This window comes from Phoenix dactylifera, chromosome 2 (genome assembly GCF_009389715.1).
Source record: "Phoenix dactylifera cultivar Barhee BC4 chromosome 2, palm_55x_up_171113_PBpolish2nd_filt_p, whole genome shotgun sequence".
In the NCBI taxonomy this organism is placed as follows: domain Eukaryota; kingdom Viridiplantae; phylum Streptophyta; class Magnoliopsida; order Arecales; family Arecaceae; genus Phoenix; species Phoenix dactylifera.
Window position 1 is genome coordinate 3,300,338 of NC_052393.1, and position 20,390 is coordinate 3,320,727.

The 20,390-nt window shown below is 36.4% G+C and overlaps 1 protein-coding gene across 1 annotated transcript; it reads left to right on the forward strand.

The window, feature by feature from the left end:
• The first annotated feature begins 5,445 nt into the window (after positions 1-5,445).
• Positions 5,446-18,512, forward strand: LOC103706137 (translocon-associated protein subunit alpha-like). The gene is made up of 8 exons (XM_008790143.4): positions 5,446-5,678; positions 8,125-8,286; positions 8,389-8,439; positions 11,702-11,790; positions 15,934-16,011; positions 16,132-16,335; positions 17,695-17,766; positions 18,038-18,512. Exons 1-8 carry the CDS (start codon positions 5,615-5,617, stop codon positions 18,086-18,088), a joined length of 771 nt encoding a protein of 256 aa, XP_008788365.2. The 5' UTR covers positions 5,446-5,614; the 3' UTR covers positions 18,089-18,512.
• The last annotated feature ends 1,878 nt before the right edge of the window (positions 18,513-20,390 follow it).

Sequence of the window (20,390 nt, forward strand, 5' to 3'; positions counted from 1 at the left end):
ACCTTCTTTCATTGTGTCAATGGTTGGATTGCGAAACAGCTGATTTGAAATTTATGTAAATAAATGAAAGAAAAAATTTAAAGTGCTTAGAAATCTGTGCAAAGATCAATCACGTGAAAGATACAACCCAAACTCTTTATTGTAACCTTTGTGTAATTTTCATATTAAGGAATTGCTTTAAACAACTACGCTAACCTTGGGCTTGAGGAATTAACCATCCACTCTTATCTCCAAATGGATTTTGCTTCATTAATGCTAGTATTTTATATTTTATTATTATTAATATTATTACTAAATTCAAGTTCTTCAATTAGGTGGTTCAACCAATTAAGAAATCAGGCAAGTTTTAAAATCAAGAAACAACGTGATCCCTCATCCATGCCTTGACTTGTGGAATGGGTCAAATTCTATTGATTCATTGGATTCGTACAAGTGCATCTAGCGTAAGTCAACCACATCCATTTAATTTGTTAGAAATATGGGAGACAAGAGAAGAAATCAAGTTGCCATTATACGTTGACTCGCCCAAATCAAAGCTTTAGTTTTCAATATATTTTTAGCATAATATCCAATGTGTTGGGTTAAATTCATGTGAGAGGCCTAGAAAGACCATGTCGTCATATGAATTATGACTCTTAGACAAAAAAAAAAAGAAAAGAAAAAAGAAAAACTATAGAGTAGCTTGGACATTAATCATCAATAACAATTAAGAGCTACTTTAAAAATTATATTAAAAAGAAAACCCCCTTACATGAATATCCTTATTTAGGTCTAGTAGCAGAAAAGGTTACATAAACTCGGTCCTAATAGATAGTGTGCTTCCTAATAGATAGTGTGCTAATTATGTCGTTATGACCAAGAACATTTTTTTTTTCTTTCTTGATTTGATCAAGAATTATTGGTTATCCATGTTGCCATCATTTGATAACACTCTACCACATTTAACTTCTATTAAATTAAAATATTTCCAAAAATGATTGAGACACGCCAGACAGCATTTTAAGGTTCTTTTTTGAAAGAAAAAATCATGAAAAAATTGTAGTAAAAGCATATTGCAACCAATACATGTTCAATTCTGATAAATAAAATAAAAGACAACAGGCTTTTGATGGCTTAATCTCAACATGAGAATCAAGCATGTATGTTATTGTATTTATAATAGGAATATATGATTATGTATATCATCAAGATTATAAAGAATATTACATTTAAAACTTAAATAAGAAATAATAGAAACAAATTTTCAATACAAGAGGAAAGAATCTCTTAATAAAGTTGCTATAACGATCACGTAGTCATAGAAAATTTGCATAATTTCTTGCCAAGGCGATAAAGATCTAGAGAATCATTTTGATCTCTTGTAATCATAGAGGATATATCCGATTCCTTGCCAAGTTGATGAAGAACTGAAAATTCATTTACCAAATTTATGAAGAGCTGGATAATCATTTTGATTCTCTATAATCATATAAAAATTTTGGTCGATTTTTCATCAAATTGATGAAGATTTGGAGGATCAAAACGATTTGGAGAATCAGTTTAATCCTCTGTATCAATGTTATTATCATGTCAGCACTCATTTACAAAATCAAGCGATCTCATATTTGCTTAAACCACATGTTTATTTACTAATTTATTAAATCCAGGGATGAAGAGGAAAGAGATTTGATTGTTTCCTCTAATATGTCCTTCAATTTCCTCCAATTCGTCAATAAACAGTAACATAGAGAGGCTCTGCATCGATTAAAGGCCCAAGACAAATGGCACACCAGTTGAAGGTATCCATTTACGACCACTTACGAAGCTTCCAACTGTACATTGCTTCACCAATCATGGAAGCACCATCGCATGGTATCCAGGCCAACGTACTCGCATCGACGCCCTTTGGCTTTGTTCAAGAAATATCTAGTTTCGTATCTTTCTGAGCCTGTTCGACATGGAGATGAACAATGACATCGCACCATCTTGTCCATTTCTTTTCCGGAACTTAGGCATCCATATTGGACCATCTTATTTCTATAAATTTGATTTACAGATACCTCCATAGTAGTAGATCCAGTATAACTATGTAGCAATAGATTTAGCTTATGCTTTACTTTAATCTTATAAATGCATATCTTTTAGAGTAAATTACAAAAACCCCTTTTGCGGTTTACGTTTATTATACTTATACCCACTCGTTTGTAAAACCTACACTTATCCTTAGTTAAATTAACGGTATTAGTAAATCCATTTACCTCATATGAAAAGTTAAAATTGTCTCTGCTTGATGAGTAAATTACAAAAAAATCTAAGATTATGGGTTAATTATAGTTGCATCCAATAATTTGAAAAATCTACGTTTATCCCCCTGAGGTTTGTTTTTATCCAACATTTTAACCAATAACTTAACAAAATGTTAGCCAAAACATTAACTTAAATAGACTAAATGCCACACGTTGGAAAAATTTTAAAAAATGATCAAACTAGCCTTAAGTGATATAACATCCACCTAGGGAGGAGAACAACCGTGCGGCGCAATAGGTTTAAGCTTGATATTGATGAATTATCAAAAAAGTGTCATGTGCTCAGAGAAAAGTAGTTTAGATCTTTCAAGCAAGTGGATGCCTCTAAAATTTTCTGCTACAGAAAACTAACATTAAGAGTTTCGTCGCTTAAGCTAGCCTATCCATGGTTCAAGCTAGGTTATGGAACCGTAATTGATGCACCCTCTAAAAAAAAAAGTTCTCATACACGTACTGATTTAAATTGTTTTAATTATAAACTTCTAGAGCTATTATAGCTCCATATGTAGATATAAAAATTCTCATTCACAGCGACAATGTTAAGGAATCATGTCTACAGTATTGGATAAATAGAACTTAAAATTAGCTAATAATACACTGGCATTTCCAATCTCAATGATGTGGTAGAACGGGAAAGCGAGAACAAAATCTGATTAGAAAGGACGGAGGCTAATCGAGAAAGATGCTCATTGACGGATGTCAGTTGGAAAGAAAGTTTGTTATTAGTTGCTCGTCAGGAAAGGACACTCGTGGTGAGGTAGTGAAGCAGAAAAGAACCTCTAGCCTCTTAATCTCAAAGAGAAAAAGACTCTTAAAGATGTAATACTTCGAAGAGTTCCGAAAGTTGAAAAAGTGAAAAACAAGCCTTATTTTCTTATAAAGATAATTTTAACTTTTTACAAGAGATAAACAGTTCCACTAATGTTGTCAATTTAAATGTGTGTAAGTGTATGTTTTTTACAAAATATTAGGTATAAGTGTAAAAAACATACCTCAAAAAAGTTTTTGTAAGGTTATTTTGGTCATTTTTAAAAAATTCTGACGTAACATTTGGGTCTCATTAAAAGTTAACGGTTTGATTAACATTCTATTAAGTTATAGGTTGAAGTATTGGATAAAAATAAATCTCAGAGGATAAGTATAGGTTTTTCATACTATTGGGTGTAAATATGATTTATCCTAATCTCAGGATGGTTTTTATAATTTCTTCTATCTTTTAATGAATGAGATTTGCCACTCATTTAGACTGCCACTTAGTCCACTAGGTTTGCATGGCCATTAGAAATTGATGTCGTGCAGGTGTAGGGAGATGGGTGGTGTGAATCGGGGCTCCAAATATTTTTTCAGCCACCTATGCATTCTTTATGTCTATGTATGTGAATTCTGAGCGAACTGGCCTTCTCTCCTGATTCTACTAGTAAAGTTATCCACCGTTGGTTGCCAGGGATAGAGAATTAGCAGCACAAGTTGCCAGTTTATTGTTTTATTATCAAAACATCTTATCATTTTTCTAATGCATGCGTAGTTTGATCTTTCTCTTGTTTTGATGGCATTTATTCAAAGTGAAGTTCTCTTCTTTATCTTGATTTATCACTTCTCTTAATTTGCATCCATCTCCCTTGTATGCATCACACAGATTCCATGCTTGTATTTATTGTTGTAACTTGAAATATCTCAAACCTTCATCCATGAATTGGAGTCGTCGTCATACTATTTCTCATTTTATATATCACCCCTTTTTTATTGGCGTAGAACTGATATTTGCTCTAACGCTTTTTTGTTAATTTATTTTTTTCCCTGTGCTATTCAGTACCATATTGTTAACAAAAAAATTATTGAGGGGTATGAAACGAAAACGTGTTCTCATGTGAAAAAGATACGTAGGAATAAAGGCATCTACCCTCTTGCTAGTTGTCCAAGTCACAGGCTTAATTGGATCATAGAATGCAAACAAAGGTTGCAAAAGGCCAGGATTTGGTTGGATTTGGTCATATTCATACCTGAATTCATAGCACAATCCTATAATCACATGTAACAGTGGACCCCCGAAAATAATTAATTAGATATGGCATTAAATAGTATTTCATTATTTGTTAAGTAATTGTAGTGTATTTTAAATGATCTTTTTAAAATTTAATCAATGCATCCAAAGTGTAACTCTACACATCAAGCATCATTAACTTCATGCAGGAAAACCTAAGTTTTTTTTTTGATACAAAGGTATCAAAGATCGATGACATGCAACTTGGCGGGCGTCAGCTATGATCAACCGGTTCAAATCTTTAGGGAGATGGTTTGATCTCACAACTGCATCTTGGTTCGTGCACGCCTCCTTTGCAAGATAATTAGCTACTTGGTTGCCTTCTCTAAAAAATCTGAGTACAAGCGAAGTGAAACAACCTAGAGAACGTAACCCTTAAAGTTTTCGCCATTGATCCAAGCAACTACTGTTGAAGAATCTCCTTCCATTACAATCTTATCAGCCTGTTCCCTTTGCATAGACCATGCTACACAGCAAGCATCTCAGCCATCAAAACCGAGGTAGTTGACATAGGGATCGATGCCGCAATCAAGACACAGCCTAACCCATCTCCATTGGTTCTGCGAACTTGTTCTGAAGCGAAAACCAAGGGTTGAAGGCGGCCATGGAAGATGGATTTCAACGATTTCACCACTTAAACCCTACTAAAAACATATGCATTGCCTTCACATACATTCAGTTATATATATTTGGTCTTGACTTTGGGTCCAAGCTGGACCAAAGGCATTAACGGACTAGTCGCAGCAGGGGGATGACGCACATTAAACATCTCTATCTGCATGAGAGGGCATCATTTATGTAAAATTAGTGGTGGGTGTGGGCATCATCTATTTTAAAGAGAATTCTGCTACGGTGATCATCGAGTGAATTTAAGGACGACACAGATACGACAACGAACAACCGATATTACAGGATATTCATAGGCTTTTGAGAGGATATTGTTTTTTTTGGATCATCCATGTGTATTGGAAGATAAATAGTACTGCCGACTAAGTGGCGTTGGGTCATGCCTATCAAAAAAAAAAAAATTTTGAGGGTGGGTCTGCTTTATTTTTCTTTATCAAATTTTTTTAATATAATTTTATTAACGGCACCCACGCGCGTTCAGCGTGAGTATGCTCTACCGGTCCACGTTGCGTCCGAACTCCGAAGACTCCCCAGTCCACACGGCGCTTAGAGGGGTTCGGTGAGCGATCGGGAGGATTCCTGAGCTTCCCAGTTCCTCCATCCCACCCGTCGCGCCCCGGCGCTGCACTCCATCGCCTCAGCCACTTTCCACCAGCCAGCCATGGGGCTTAGGGTTTTCCTCCTCCTCCTCGTCGTGCTTCTCATATCGTCTCCGATCCTCAAAGGTATCTTTCCTGATCTCCACATCTTGTTCGATTTCCCGATCTTTTTCTTGATTTTCCTTGTCAAGAAATTACATAGGCCTATGCGGTTGTGCTGTCTTTTTCTCCCGACCCGCGATTCCTTTCATTCCTGAAACTAGATATCTCGACTTTAGTATTCGTCAGTTCCGATACTTTCATCGAATCTTATCTATGAGGCGTAGTTAGGAATCGCGTGCTGATCTGCTTGCGTCTTCTAACTATGCTTGGTGGATTTCTATTGGACTGGTCATGGCGTTTGATCTCTCTTGCCTCCAACTCTCCTTCCTTCAGTGTTTTGTTGGACCTATTCCCTTGTTTTAATCAAAAGCTTCACATTGTATATCTGACTGAAAGTGGTAGGAGCATCGCATGGGTTAGCATTTGAAGAGCGAGAATTGTTCCCGGCATCTTAAGATGGATTTCTATTGAGGATTATGTGAGTCCTGGATCTATTGGATGAGGTTGGGTACGGTTTGAGATGAAGGCAAATCTGAATTTACGAGGTTGATCTTTGCAAGATGGATGAGCATGCATGGTTTCAGATGATAGACTAGAACTTGATATTTAACAAATATTTGAAACAAGTTGGTTTTGGGACTAGGAAATTTTGGATTTTCTTATTAGTTTTGATTGTTCAAGGCTTACTCTGTGACTAAATGCCAGCTTTCTCACTGATATATGTTTCAATTGGTATCTATTTTTAGCAGCACTTTTCTTCATAAAAATTTTTCAAAACATTTACTGATGCAGGGTCAAATTTCAGAACTTCAATTCATCATGCCTGCACCGTGTTGCATGTTTTTTACTCTTGTTGTTCAGAAGCAGCGAGTCCTGTTTTAGTTTCATGATTTGGATTTGATCAATAGATAAGCATGATCTGGCTGTGTATTTTGTGTTTAGTTCCATTACGGTTATGGTATGATATTGTTTTAAAAACTGATTCTGGTTTCTGCACTGGTCACAAGTCAACACAGTACTGTCTGGTCATCTGCTGATGGCTGACAGATGGCATGATCTTGTCATGGCTCAGCACAGTTGGCACCTCAATCTTTGACTTCCAAAAGACTAGCAATCATGAGAAGTCAAGATATAAGCGGGAGTATCCAAATAGCTAAAAATACTTAAGATGTTTTCTCAATAATTTTATTTGAAAATTAGATTGCAAAATGTGATTTCTTATGTCCAAAATTTTTGGCTTCAAATTTTTGATGAGCTTGTCGGGATAATCAAAGGATGATAAATTCTTGTACCGCTTTAAAAGATAACTTGTTAGCCTTTTCTTAGAGGGAAGAAAATTTGAAGAAGCAAATTTGACAGATAGAAGAACGGACAAGCCGCATGGTGGATTTAAAATGGTTCTATCAATCACTTGGTAGTTAACACATTTTTTTCCTGAATGTCGGATCCAAAAATAAGAATCCTAGCCCTGTCAGCTAATTCTCCATGTCATTGCCAGTTCTGAGCATCATTTCTTTCATGACTGTGTACTTGGGGATCTAAATCCAACTGGTGACAACGGGGAGTAGCGCATGAGTGAAAGCATAAGATTTGCAGAATTTAAGAGCCATTTCTTAAATTTTAAGTTCTATCATGTTTGTTATGAGGACTGCTTTGGCATAATTTATTCACTATCTTAGTGCTAGATTATCGGTCATTTGAATCTTACAGAGCAAAGCAATGATTAATTATGTCAGTATGGAAGTTCAGGATGACTTTTATCTAAAGATATGCATAAATAAGGCGCTTATACATAATTGGATTTCCCTGACAATGAGAGTTGGGTGCTTCATGAGGTCATGATTTCTGTATGTGAAGCTTGAAGAGGAGGTAGTATAAGAATACAAGAAATTGCTCTCTGAGTGGGATGGAATTTCTTATGTTTGTTTCACCCACATGGTTGAATGACAGTTGCTCCTAAATTTTGATAGAAATTACCAGATAATTTTTGCACTCAAGTACATATTTGCTTTTGTGTGTTGTCTGATGCTCTTGTAAATTCTGGGTGCATAATTGAAATGGAGGCCAACCACAAGTTGCTGCATATAAGGAAAGCCGGTGAAGGAACTGAAAATTTGATTATAGATAACTTTGCTCTGAAATTTTATCTCTTATATGCTTACATAAATTAAGTACTTATAGCTATATAACTTTTTATTGACTACTGAAATTTCCACGCTTTTGTAACAAAATGAATCTGAAAAACAGAACCGCCCACAAAACTGTTCTATTTATTATGTGATGAAATAGCTGTATTCTCCTGATTCTTAGTCTCCAATATTTTTATCATGGGTGCCCAACTTTGCATATGAAGATGTCTTCTCCTGCTAGTCGATTAATTTCCATGTTTGTTCCTTTCTGACTGGTATTGATTTCTCTCACCAGTCACCACCATCCATTCTTTGCCTCTAACTGGTATTTTACTTTATAGTTGTTAAATGTCAGTCGGATACAAGTGATGAAGCAATTGAAGTTGTTGAAGGAAGTGATCTTGGCATAGTTGGTGATGAGTTGCAAGACTTTGGTGATGGATCATTCAGTCCAGCCCCTGGAGTAGACACTATTTGTGTTTTTCCAAAAAATGCTGCACGGTGTAAGTATAATTTTTTACATGACTCAGAAATTTTATGTTTAATTCTGTTATATTCCTTTAGAGTGCTATGTAATTGTCAATATCGAGCTTCTGTGAATGCAGTGGTTCCTGCAGGGGAGGAAACTGAATTATTGGTTGGAGTTCATAATGAAGGTATCTTTTCCTATTCTCTTTAGGTTTGGTGTCCAATGCTTTCAATTTGTTAATTGTTATCACCAGTGCATCCTGTAGCTGGTATTCTTTTGGCTTGTCATTTTTCAAATCAATCCTATACATAAATATTGATTTTACTATTACCAAATAGATCAATCTTGATTTTACCATTACTAAAGTGCAAAACGGACAGTTTACATACAGTTCCCACTTGGTCTTTGCTTCTTGAGATAATATACTAGTGCATCTCAACTCAAACTATACCTATAACTATTATCATTTCGTACTTTGTTGATATGAAACATTTATCAGTTTGATAATGACTATCCTATTATTTGGGTGGCATGTGCACTTAACCACATGTGATGCTTATGTTGAATTATTACTGCTGGTCAATGCACTTAAAAACATCCTCAAACTATAAGAAACCACTTAAAGAATTCTTGATTTTTCCACTTACTTGATTTCAGATTATATGACAAATTTAGGTTTTTCTAATTTCTACTAAATTCTGTAGATAATACACAATTCTTTTGAAAATATCATGCATTTGTTTTAGGAGCTTCCATTTTGATTATTGGTTTCTCAGACTACAGAACTTCCTTGTTTGTTTTTTTTTTATTTGGTTGTCTCCACTATTTTCCTAATAAAATTTGAGGAGCAAGTATGGGACAGGTTTCATTGTAGCAAACCAATAGCCTAATTATATGATCACAGGCAGTATAGTCCTCTGCTTGAGATGTGAAAAATAGCACATGATAGCATAATCTAGATGCAAAATAATACGAATCATGGCTTGAACTTTCATCTGAAACTCTAGAACTGAAACCAGCATGTTTCAGTTATGGTCGCAACCAATTTGAAACTACAGGCAGTTTAGGAGTTTTGGCTGAAACTAAGGGCCTCTTTGGTATTGTTGTTGTTTTTATGTTTCTGTTTCTCAACAAATTAGTGAATATAACATGTTGATTGATCTGGAAGATTGCATTTGCTCAAAACTTCTGCTATTCCTTTCTATTATTTTCACTTGTTTTGATTGCAGATCCTTTATACCAAAAGCTCTAAGAATTTTACACACATTTTTTTAAAAATAGAAGGCTTTCATCTTACATGTTGTTCGGCCTAGTTCATTTTTCTTCTTTGATTTTTTTTCAAAACAAGAATAGAAAATGAAAGCAATACCAAATGGGCCCTAACTTACTAGGCCAAATTTATTGTATCTATTGGCTATGCTAATTTTAGTCATTTCTTCGTTTCTGTACATTTTCGGAAGAATTTTCTCAAGATGAGGCGAAGGTTTTTGCAAGTTTTGAGAAATCTTGGAAGTATTGCGGCACTAGATTACCAAGAAATTTGGAGAAAAAATAAATGTTCTAACAAAAGTTCGCTTATCCTGAAAATGTCATATCATCTGCTGCCACCAAAGCATTTTTTGGGATGAATCGATACACCCTAATGTCGTAAACAATATAATATAAGAAGTATTGACATAACAGTGTATAACACTTTTTGCATATTCTTGACTTATCCTACTCTTTAATTTATATTATTTCTTAATTTCTATTGACTAATTTTCCAGAATTTTATTATTTTCAACCAAAATTGCCAAATGGGAGCCAGACTTGTTTAACCAAATTTGTTGTGCTGCTATGAGACCTATTGAGGAAATTTGAGAGACTTGCTACTCTGTAGGCTCGATGGAAAATTTTTGATGAAGTGGAAATCAATCTTGGTGTGATTTGAGGTTTCATTCCCTTTATTGGAAAACTTGAAAAGGTTTGAGCAGCGATAAATTATTATAGTAAATAGTGATAATTGATGCTTTAACTCCCACCCCTGCGGGCAAATATATAAGTTAAAGAGAATCAAGGACATTATTGAAGTTATCCAACCTCCAGTGCAATTATAAGTGCATTGGCTCTCAGGGAGGCAGTAGTGAATGTATCTGATTGTTTTATTTATTGAAAGACATGGCAGAAGACTTGCAACAAAAACTAGAGCACACGCCTTAGTGCAATGGTAAGGTTGCTTCATTTTGATCTAGGTGTCGTGGGTTCCAAACATGGAAATAACCTCTAGGAATATGGGAATAAGGTTGCATGCATCTAACCTTCCTCAAACCTCGCAGCTGTGCACTAGAATGCCTTTTTTTTTCCTCACTTGCAACAAAAACTCAGGCTGCAGCAATTGTTCTAGTACAGGAAATGAGGCTATGGGTGCAATAAATTAGAACTTAAGTGAAAATAGTGATATAAAACCAGCATATATTTGAATAATTAATAAGAAATCATCGAAAAAATTGTGATCTCAGTTTTCTTGGTTCACAACAACAATATGAGCAGATTTTAAGTGCATGTTATAATGATTCAACTGTAATGTAATAGAGAAAGAAGAAAAGAAGGAAAAGCAGCTTGTAATACAGTTCCCTCCTTGGTGGCTTTCTTTATGAATTATTACAAGAATCACAAGACTCTTGATAACTAAATAAACAGGGTCGTATATGAGTGCCCAAAAGTTTACCTGAATTGCAAATTCAGATATCCACTGAACCCTATATCTCAGAACACCTAAAACCGTCCAAAATTAAATCGTAATTACTTCAGGATTTTCCCAATCCAGTATATACCTAAACTAGGGCCTCTACAGACGACTCCTCGAAGTAGGACTCTAAAACCTATACTAAAAACTACCTGAAGAAACTATGTTAAAATTTAATCTAATAAAAATTGATATGTTGTCTTAGGGGGCAAGGAAGTTTCTTTGAATTGTGGCGTTCATGCATTGCTGAAATTTGACTATACTGAAACTTCTTGCTGATGGATAAGGGTCTGAAGCACCCCTCAATGCTCTCAATGGAGCTTTAGGAGCCTTCCATCCCTTAAGATCTAGCTTAAAATGCTTTTAGGCCTGAGTTTTGCGGCTGCCATGACCTGCAAATGAATAAAGGGAAAACAGGGTGGGTTTTTTTTTTTTTTTTTTTTTTTTTTGGGGGGGGGGGGGGGGGGGGGGAGCTCAAACGAACAAGCCTTTGCTCTCTACAATTCCCGGTATCTTGAATATATATTTTATTATCTATCCAAGAGCATGTGTTGTATGGATTATGTTGCATTCTCCTTCCATTTTGTTTTGTGATTATATTGCTTCATTTCATCTGTTTTGCATTGCAACACACTAGCTTGTCATACACATCCTTAATAGCATTTATTCTCTTGAACCTAGTTGTTGCTGATTGGATTTTGATTATCTTCTGGATAATCTTCAGGTGAATCGACTTTAAAGGTCATGGCAATAAGGGCTAGTCTTCATCTTCCTTTTGATCATCACATGTTTGTCCAAAATCTAACTGTGCAGGTGAAGCTACATACATACTTGAACACCTAATTTCTTTTGTTTATAGTGATTGTTGTGATTTGTGGATCTTCATCAGTTTCATTAATATAATTAGCGGCAAAGCTGAGATGATTTACTTTTTAAATAGAGGATTTATTTTTTTAAAAATTTAAATCTTACTTTCATAGGAACAGTTGTCTTTGTAATCAACCCTCATGACTGTATATTCATTATTACTACCTTTCTCATTTCTTTCTTATTCATATCTGAGGGGGAGTGGAAAGAAACCAATTTAGATAGCAAACTGCAACTGATAAATTTTAAGATCTCTGCACTTGTGTATGTGGCATTATGTGCGGTGGTTGTTACAGGCAGTTGCTCGGGCACATAGGGGATTTTGTAGGTAGTAGCCTGGCTTGAGGATGCCCAGGTGATGAACACCTAGCCTGCCACGATGTGGGTCATAAGTTGGTGGTGTTTTCCCAAGCAAATGCCTATTTTTATACACATGCTGCACATTCTTTTTTTAAAAAATATGATACTTAAATCGTTGTTGTGGTGAGAAATATTTAGATTGATCCAAAAAGAAAATCAGATGACTGGACTTTAAGTTGGATTTGGCATTTTTCAGATTTAATTCGACATGGAAATGACTAGCACGCTTACTTATTTGAAATATAAATTCTTTAGATTAGTTTGTTTGAAACGTTTAAATGAGGCATTCTTTTATTGAATTTTCACATTTGTACATGGTACTATAGTATGTATGTGTGTCTTGACATACAGTGGATAAGAAAGGAGAGGAGGTGCTAGAATCCTGCCAATAGGATTCGAGTCAAAATTCTTTATTGTGGAATAGACAACCCATCATTTAAATTAGGAATGCACAACATTAATCACAATCTATAACATACAAAATGTTTGAAATATCTATACATCACTTACATTGTGCTATTAATGTATAAACATAGACCTTGTCTGGCATGGTTGCCAGTTTCTAGTTGTCATTTTTTTTCCTCAAAAAATACAAAAACCAAGGTAGTACAGGTGCTTGGTAACTTGGTTTCCATTTTCAGTTTTTTTAAATTGACAAACAGTTTCTGAAAATTTGAAAACTAGAAAATATGGTTTTGACTTTTTTAAAAAGTGGCAACCACCTACCGCCACCACCCCACCGCCTACCATCTCGGCGACCATCGCCACTGTTGGCCGCCACCTCCTCCCACTGCTGGCCCTCGCTAGCCACAACTTACCAGTGGCGGCCATTGCTAGCCACCGCCCGTTGCCCACCTCCACCCACCACCATTGCCACTGATCACTGCTAGCTGCTGGACATTGCTGGCCACCCCTGCCATCATCTATCACCACTGTCACCCACTACCATCACCGGGCATTGTCTCCTATTGCTGTCCACCATCATCATCATCTCCACCACTGTCACCATATTCGTTGCCAAACAAGTTTCAAGTTATTGGTTTTCAGAAAAAGAGATTTGTTTTCATTTTTTAGAAATATAAAAACTGAAGACTAGGAACCATGCCAAATGCTACAGTAGTTATATGCTATCCTATATTTTTCACTTCTGTTGTTAAGTTGTAAGTGTAACTGTGTGATGTATGTTTGTTTAACAAGTTGCTTGAGACTGTGCAATCCTCATGTTAAACAACAGTATCTAGATGCTAGAACTATTCATGATTTTAGATTTCTTTCAGTTAATTGAAAATTCTTAAATTGCCAATGTGTTAGTATAGAGCAACTAACTTGGTCTATATAATGATAAGTTTGATACCACACTCAACTAAGGACTCTATCATTGAACTAATGCTACATATATGGGATAGATAAGCATGTTGATTCCATCAGATGCTAGGATTCTTTTGTTGGATCCAGAATTTAGATTAACTGACCTTTCAATGTGCCAATCTTTGTTTCACTACTTGTGAATGTCTTGCGGTTATTGTTGACTGTCCGGCTGGAAACCATGGTGAATCTTTAATGGTAATTCTCCTAGTTCTATTTCAGGGACTTACTGATATTAAACCTTTCTAGTAAAGATCATTTCATCTTGAGGGTTTTGCTATATATGTGTATGTATATGTATATATATGTGGGATCTGCTATTATGATTTTTTTTATCATTTTTTTAATGGATAGAGATAACAGATATCAACCATTGGTTGATGGGAGATATTTTAGGAAGAATTATAGACTAACGGTGGCTAGCCATTTTTTTAATCTCGAATATCAACCAAGTTACCCATCGCCAGATCCCAGCTCAACCTGTCCCCATTTCTGACCACTCTGCTAGCCAGCACCTCCACGCTGCAAGGCCCAGCCAGCGCCTCTACTCTTCCATACTGCATGGCCCAGCCAGCACCTCTACTCTTCCATGCTGCATGGCCCAGCCATGCCTTTGCTGCTAAGACTATTGCTATCGCCACGCCAAGATTTGCCTCACTGAGCACATATCCATGCTTTGGTAAGACATGACTTCTTCCACCACCACCACCACCTGCTTCCTTGCCAGCCTTTTCGTCACTCTTGACCCTCTCCCGATTCCCTCCAACAAGCCATATCTCATCCACAACACCTCCTCTGCCAGCACTGCCCCCATCGACATGTTCTGCACCCTCACCGTCAACATAGTGATGTTGATGGCATCAACAAATGCATCTGAACCTACATTTCCACCATCACCAGAGGTGGAATCGTGGAGAAGGTAAAAAAGAAAGGTGATAGAGAAATCAAAAAAGGGCATGATTTAAAGTCTAATTATAGGATACCAATTGTAGCAACCTATCTCATTGGTCATCTGGTCGTTCATCTAAACCATCCAATTTTAAACAATCGGCTAGGTGTGCGTAATTGTACAGAAAGGCAATGTACCATAGCATTTGTTATATCTATATATGACAAATAAATAATTTTTGTATAAATTATACGAGTTGTTATATAATACAAGAAAAAAGTTTTGATTTTTTTTTTTGCATAGAAAGATATGAATTGTGATATGTAAACTCGCAATTCAACAATTGAATCAAATCGATTAAGAAAAATAGAAATGAAATCCGGGATAAGGAAAGGAGAAAAAATTTAATCTTTCGGTGCTCTATATTATGTTTATGTAATGTATTTGTATCAAATCAATAGAAGAAATGATCCTATGCACAGATATAGGTACATATATATTCAAATAACATGAAATAATATATATTCTTTAACCACTTGATGCACAATGGCATGGTCAGCGGAACCATCCCGAACTGTCCGATTTGGGGTGTACTGAGCCATAGTAGTGGCGGACCGGGACGGTTATGGCAACCAAAACAAGAAACCAGCTGGGGGGGGGGGGAAGGAGAAGAAAAGAGAGGAAAAGAGAGAGAGAGAGCGAGGGAGGGAGAGAGAGGGAGAGGGAGAGGAAGGAAGAGAGAGAGAGGTGGAGGCTAGCCGGCATAGGGCCGACAAGCCGCGCGGAGGAGGCGAAGGATGGGCTCCACCTTCGGTTTTTCTGTTTCATTCGAAACAGGGGTCCCGAAAGGGGCCTCTTATTAATTTCAAGATTTTTAAGTGAAGTTAACAAACCGGAGGCCCCCTTTGGGACTCCTATTCCAAACAAAATAGGAGAACCGAAGGCGAAGCCCCTCCTCCGCACGGCTCGCTGGCCCTCTGACACCCTTCTTCTCTCTCCCTCCTCTCCTTTTCTCTCTCCTTTCCTCTCTCCCGTTCCCTCTCTCTCCTGCCCACTTTACTGTGTCGTATGGGCCCGGCATGGAACAGCACGGGGGCGTACGAACCTGTGCTGCTAAGCAATCAGTTCGGTCCCCGATTTCGGCACAGCAGTCCTTGCATAAGGATCTTCAAATCATATGATTGTTTATGTATAAGCAATTTAGAGGTAGTTGGTGACCGCAGCTCAAGTCATTGACGTTAGACCCCCATTGTCCTATCAGAACTGACTCGATTCAACTTAAAATCCCATTGGCCAAATTCATGTCCGCCCCTATATATATACATATACATATATGTGTGTATGTATGCTTGTTGTATTAGATGTTGACATCTCATATCTGCAACTTAATCATAAGTTAGTTACAGATCTTCAAATTAGTGCTTTAATTAAGTAGTTTTTGTTTAACATCAAGATTGCATGCCTTGTTATTGCAGGAGTTCTACAATGCATCAGTGCCAGTTTCTGCTCAAGCTACATTCCCCTATATTTTTGTCGTAAGCAAATTTTTGCAGGTAGTGCATCATTTTTACGGCAGACTTGCTATAATTTGTATCTGTGGAATTATAATATTTTGGTTGGCCAGTCTTGAATCTTGATAATATCTAATGGAATTTAAATATCTTATACTGCAGCCTGGCTCATTTGATTTAGTAGGGACCATTGTTTATGAGATTGATCAGCAACCACACCAAAGTGTCTTCTATAATGGTACCATTGAAGTTTTTGAGTCAGGGGGTTTTCTCAGCATCGAGTCTGTTTTTCTTGTAACATTGGGAGCTGCTCTCATAGGCTTGTTTGTTATATGGGCATATGGTCAGATACAACACTTTTCAAAGGTAATTATTATCTAATGTGTATTTTATTATTTTAGATTCTCTTTCATCTATCTTGTTGAAATAGAGAAAACTGGACAATCCACATTGCTTAACAATGAGTGCTTACCATATTCAGCAATTCTTGCTGAACTTTGTTGAACTAGTTTTTCTTGCCTGCATCTCATGTGCTTAAATGAGATTTTTGAGGCTCAAGCTCATTCATCAAGTTGTTTCTCAAGCTGAAGTATAAAGCATCTTTATCTAAGGTAGCTGAGTCCTGACAAGTGGAGTCAAATATGGGGATCAACTCATATTGTTGCTAATTTGGAGATATATAATCCATGAATGCAATTACAAAATATAAAAAAGTCTTCTTATTCCTCTTCTTCTTCTTCTTCTGCTATCTCTCTCTCTACCTTTATGAGGGGGAAAGGTGGGGGTGTTGTTTAGCTAGATAAATGCAAGTCAATGTAAGTCCTGGTGGATTTTTTCTTTTTATCTTTTTTTTTTTTTTTGGTGGGGGGGGATCTATTTGCAATGTAACATGCAAATTATGAACACTGTCTCCATAAATTCCGCTCTTTATTGATGTCTCGGTGTGCTAAAGTGCTTGTTTTGCTTGTGGACATCTGTAAAATCTGGTTGCTCTTGCTTTTCAACCCCTCAAAATCCTTATCCTTGAGTGAGCTAAAAATGTGGAGAAGCATGGGCTTCTTAATTGACAGACTTAAATTTGAAAATAACTTGGGTATATACCAGTCAAATTTCTGTATCAGATAGTATGTGTATCGCTATATGAAATAGTCAATACAGGTTTGGTGCTGTCTGATAGGAAACATTTATTTTTGTTCTGAACAATATTCCTTATTAGTATTTCTTTGTTTACTTCATCGTACTATTTCTTTGCATTGTAGTTAATGATTGGAGATGTCATAATTTTGTCGACATTAATCATTGTGTTTTATCTCCTTAGAAACAGTTTCTGCATCAGTGTTCTGGTTTTCTAGTTTCTAAGTTTCCATACTTGCCGAAATTCCCTCTACCAAATGCTGCAGTAAGCTTATTCACACACTAATATTTAAATTTGACTCAGCCAATTGAATTTAAATCAGTATCAATGACAAACCATGCAACTTTTGATAAAAACTACCACATCACTCGAAATCATTAATAAATTCTTAAAATTTTTAGAACTCTATGATGTTTTCAGCTATTGTGTTAGTCTAGGTCATTATACTTCCTAAAATTTTGATGGGAAATTCTTGTTTATAAATCCTTGTTTTTCCTTTTGGTAGCCATTGTGTTTAACTGGTTATTGCAATTTAATGCTTCTCTGCACATTCATTAGTGGTCTTATGGTCACTTTTTTGGCTACTATAGAAAACAAAGAGAGCATCCAAAGTGGAAGTAGGCACGGGGACAACTGATGCTAACATGGACGAATGGTTGCAGGTCAGATATGAGTTAGTCCTTTCTAAAAGATTTCTTCCTTCACATGTGACCATCCCATGCTTGTCATTTTAAAATACTTTTGTATTTACTGAAATTCATTACTAGCTAGTTTTGCCAATTGAAGAACTTTATTAGTGGCAGATGGTTGTTTTCTTCAACTCATTTGGTATAGTACTGTGGCAAGTCATTTGGTATAGTACTGTGGCAAATGTTAAAACTGATATGTTTTGTTATTGCCGTGTTTTCTTCTTTTATTTTTGGGGATTGTCAGGGAACAGCATATGCTCAGTCACTGTCAAACAAGTCGAAGAAGAAGAAGTAGAGTTTCTCATGCGCTTTCTTGGAAGGTTTGGATTTGGTGGAGTAACCTACAATTTACAGTTTCATAGAACAGGAAGATAGCGACAGCCTCTGACAAAGCTAAAGCTCTCAACCTGTGAGTGAACATCAAATTTAAGGAGGTACTTCATTATTTGACGGCTTGTAACTGAAATCTATCTTTGCAAAAGGAATATTTGTATGCAGAAGAATTTTGTAGAAAGTACATGACGTAGGCAGATCTTGGTAGTCAGTTTGTCTGATGAGCATATTATTTGCTGAAATCATCTGGCAACACTAGTTCTCACGCGACACATAAATACTAAATGTGCTATGTAGGAGGCTGAAATGTTTGAATTCTACCGCTTTGGACGGTTTAAATATGTCTTGCAGAAAGCTGAAATATTTTGCTTTGCTTCTCTGGTTCATTTTTGGCCAATGCCTAGTACAGGCACCTTTTCTATTTCCACGTACTCCATTTTTACCCCCTCCTGATAAACATACTCATGAGATGTTGGGCTTTTTCATGGATCTGTCATGAGAATGTCAGACTATAGCAGTTTGTTGGTGCCTTCCCCCAAGTAAGAAGAAGAATGTTGTACTAGTTCGTGCTGCGCTAGTCTGGCCTGTTTGCTAACGGCTATGGAATGCTTCCTCTCTCAAACAGGTAGCATAACCAAACTCCAAAAGGACTCATTTTTTGGCTGTTTTTAGAGACAGTCGTGGCTACATATGGCAACTGAAACTTGAGATACGTTGGTTCTGTCTATTTTACACTTGGCTGGCATTTGAAATTCGTAACGGTTTAGTTGGGGTCCTGGGGAAAAAAGAAACTGGTGTCTGTATATATATATTGATGTGAAAAGAAACTACTAGAGGTTATAATTTTAGTTGTATCTTTGATGTAGGGAAAGGCACAGTTTGCAATTGTCAGCTGCCACATCTACTAGGAATTTTTTTAAGACACCGTTTTCCAGAGCTGCTAATTTCACGCCCTACAATAAAGATAGATCCTTGATTCTCTATTGATAACTGTTATTTTTTTCAAATATATAGGGCTCTTGCACAATCTTTTAGCCTATATGTTTGGCATCTTAATATAATGTCGTCTATTTTTCTTTTCTATTTTGTAAGTGTAAGTGAGAGGAGTCTGTTGATCTCTCTAATACATGGTTAGTTGAGGGATTGTGCAGCTTTTTGAAACGTGGTTGTCCTTTTCAAGTAAGCGATGTGGCGGCTATCCATGTATGATTGCATGAAGATCAGGACTAGATGAGATGTGCTCTGCACTCTATTGATCCGTACACCTGAGAAGGTGCTGACTTGAGTGTTAGCACGTACGAAGAGTTGCCTTTTTTTTCTTTTCTTTTCTGATTGATCCCGGTTTGTTAATACATGCAAGGCAGTAGGGGAGACTTCGCACAGTTGATCCCTAAATATATGTGTTAATTTCGTTCTTGGTGAAGTTTTGTGATTAAGTAGTACCATCATGATATTACCCATTTGTACGCTACTCATTTTAAACCGAGATGATTCCAATGAGTGACACTGTTTCCTAAATTATGAGCTGATAATTATTAGTTAGGTTTTTAAAATTTCGATAGATACATCTCCATAATTATAGCACTGTCATGTCCAGCTGGCAGTATTTGTATCAGGATAGCATCATCAAACCATGCTACTTGGGTAGTATGTAACTCGTGCCTCTGGTCAAAGCTAGGTGATTTCAATTGGGTTAGTTTATGTTTTCTAAAATCCAAAAAAAACCAAGATAATCACAAAGAAGGAGTTAAACTAGTCGGCAAACTTAAGCAAAATCAGATTCTTGACCACATCAGTTTTACTGAATCTCAGGTATATTTTCCAACAACGAATTGCAATACAGTTCTAACCAAGAAAATCTTTTAAGATTATCATCACTACCTCTCTACCCTAGGTTTTTTAGAATAAAAAAAAATGAAAGAATTAGCAAAAAATAATAATAACATATAGCAAAAGACTAATTCAGATTCTATACCCCCCCCCCCCCTTCTTTTTTTAAAAATAATAAAAAATAAAAGAATTAGCAAAAAATAACAAAAATAATATATAGCAAAAGGCCCCCACCCACCAAAAAAAAAAAGAGGCTACGTTAAATTCTGTATTTTAGTTGTGGCATCTTAGACATATTAGAAGCAGCAATGACGGAGAGCCTGCCCCATCCTCATCTTCACTACCTATGCAACATCTTTCACCCTTTGCTATTCTTGATGCCACTCCATCACCAATACCTCGTCCTCCTATCAAGTGGCCTCTTGCTTAAACCC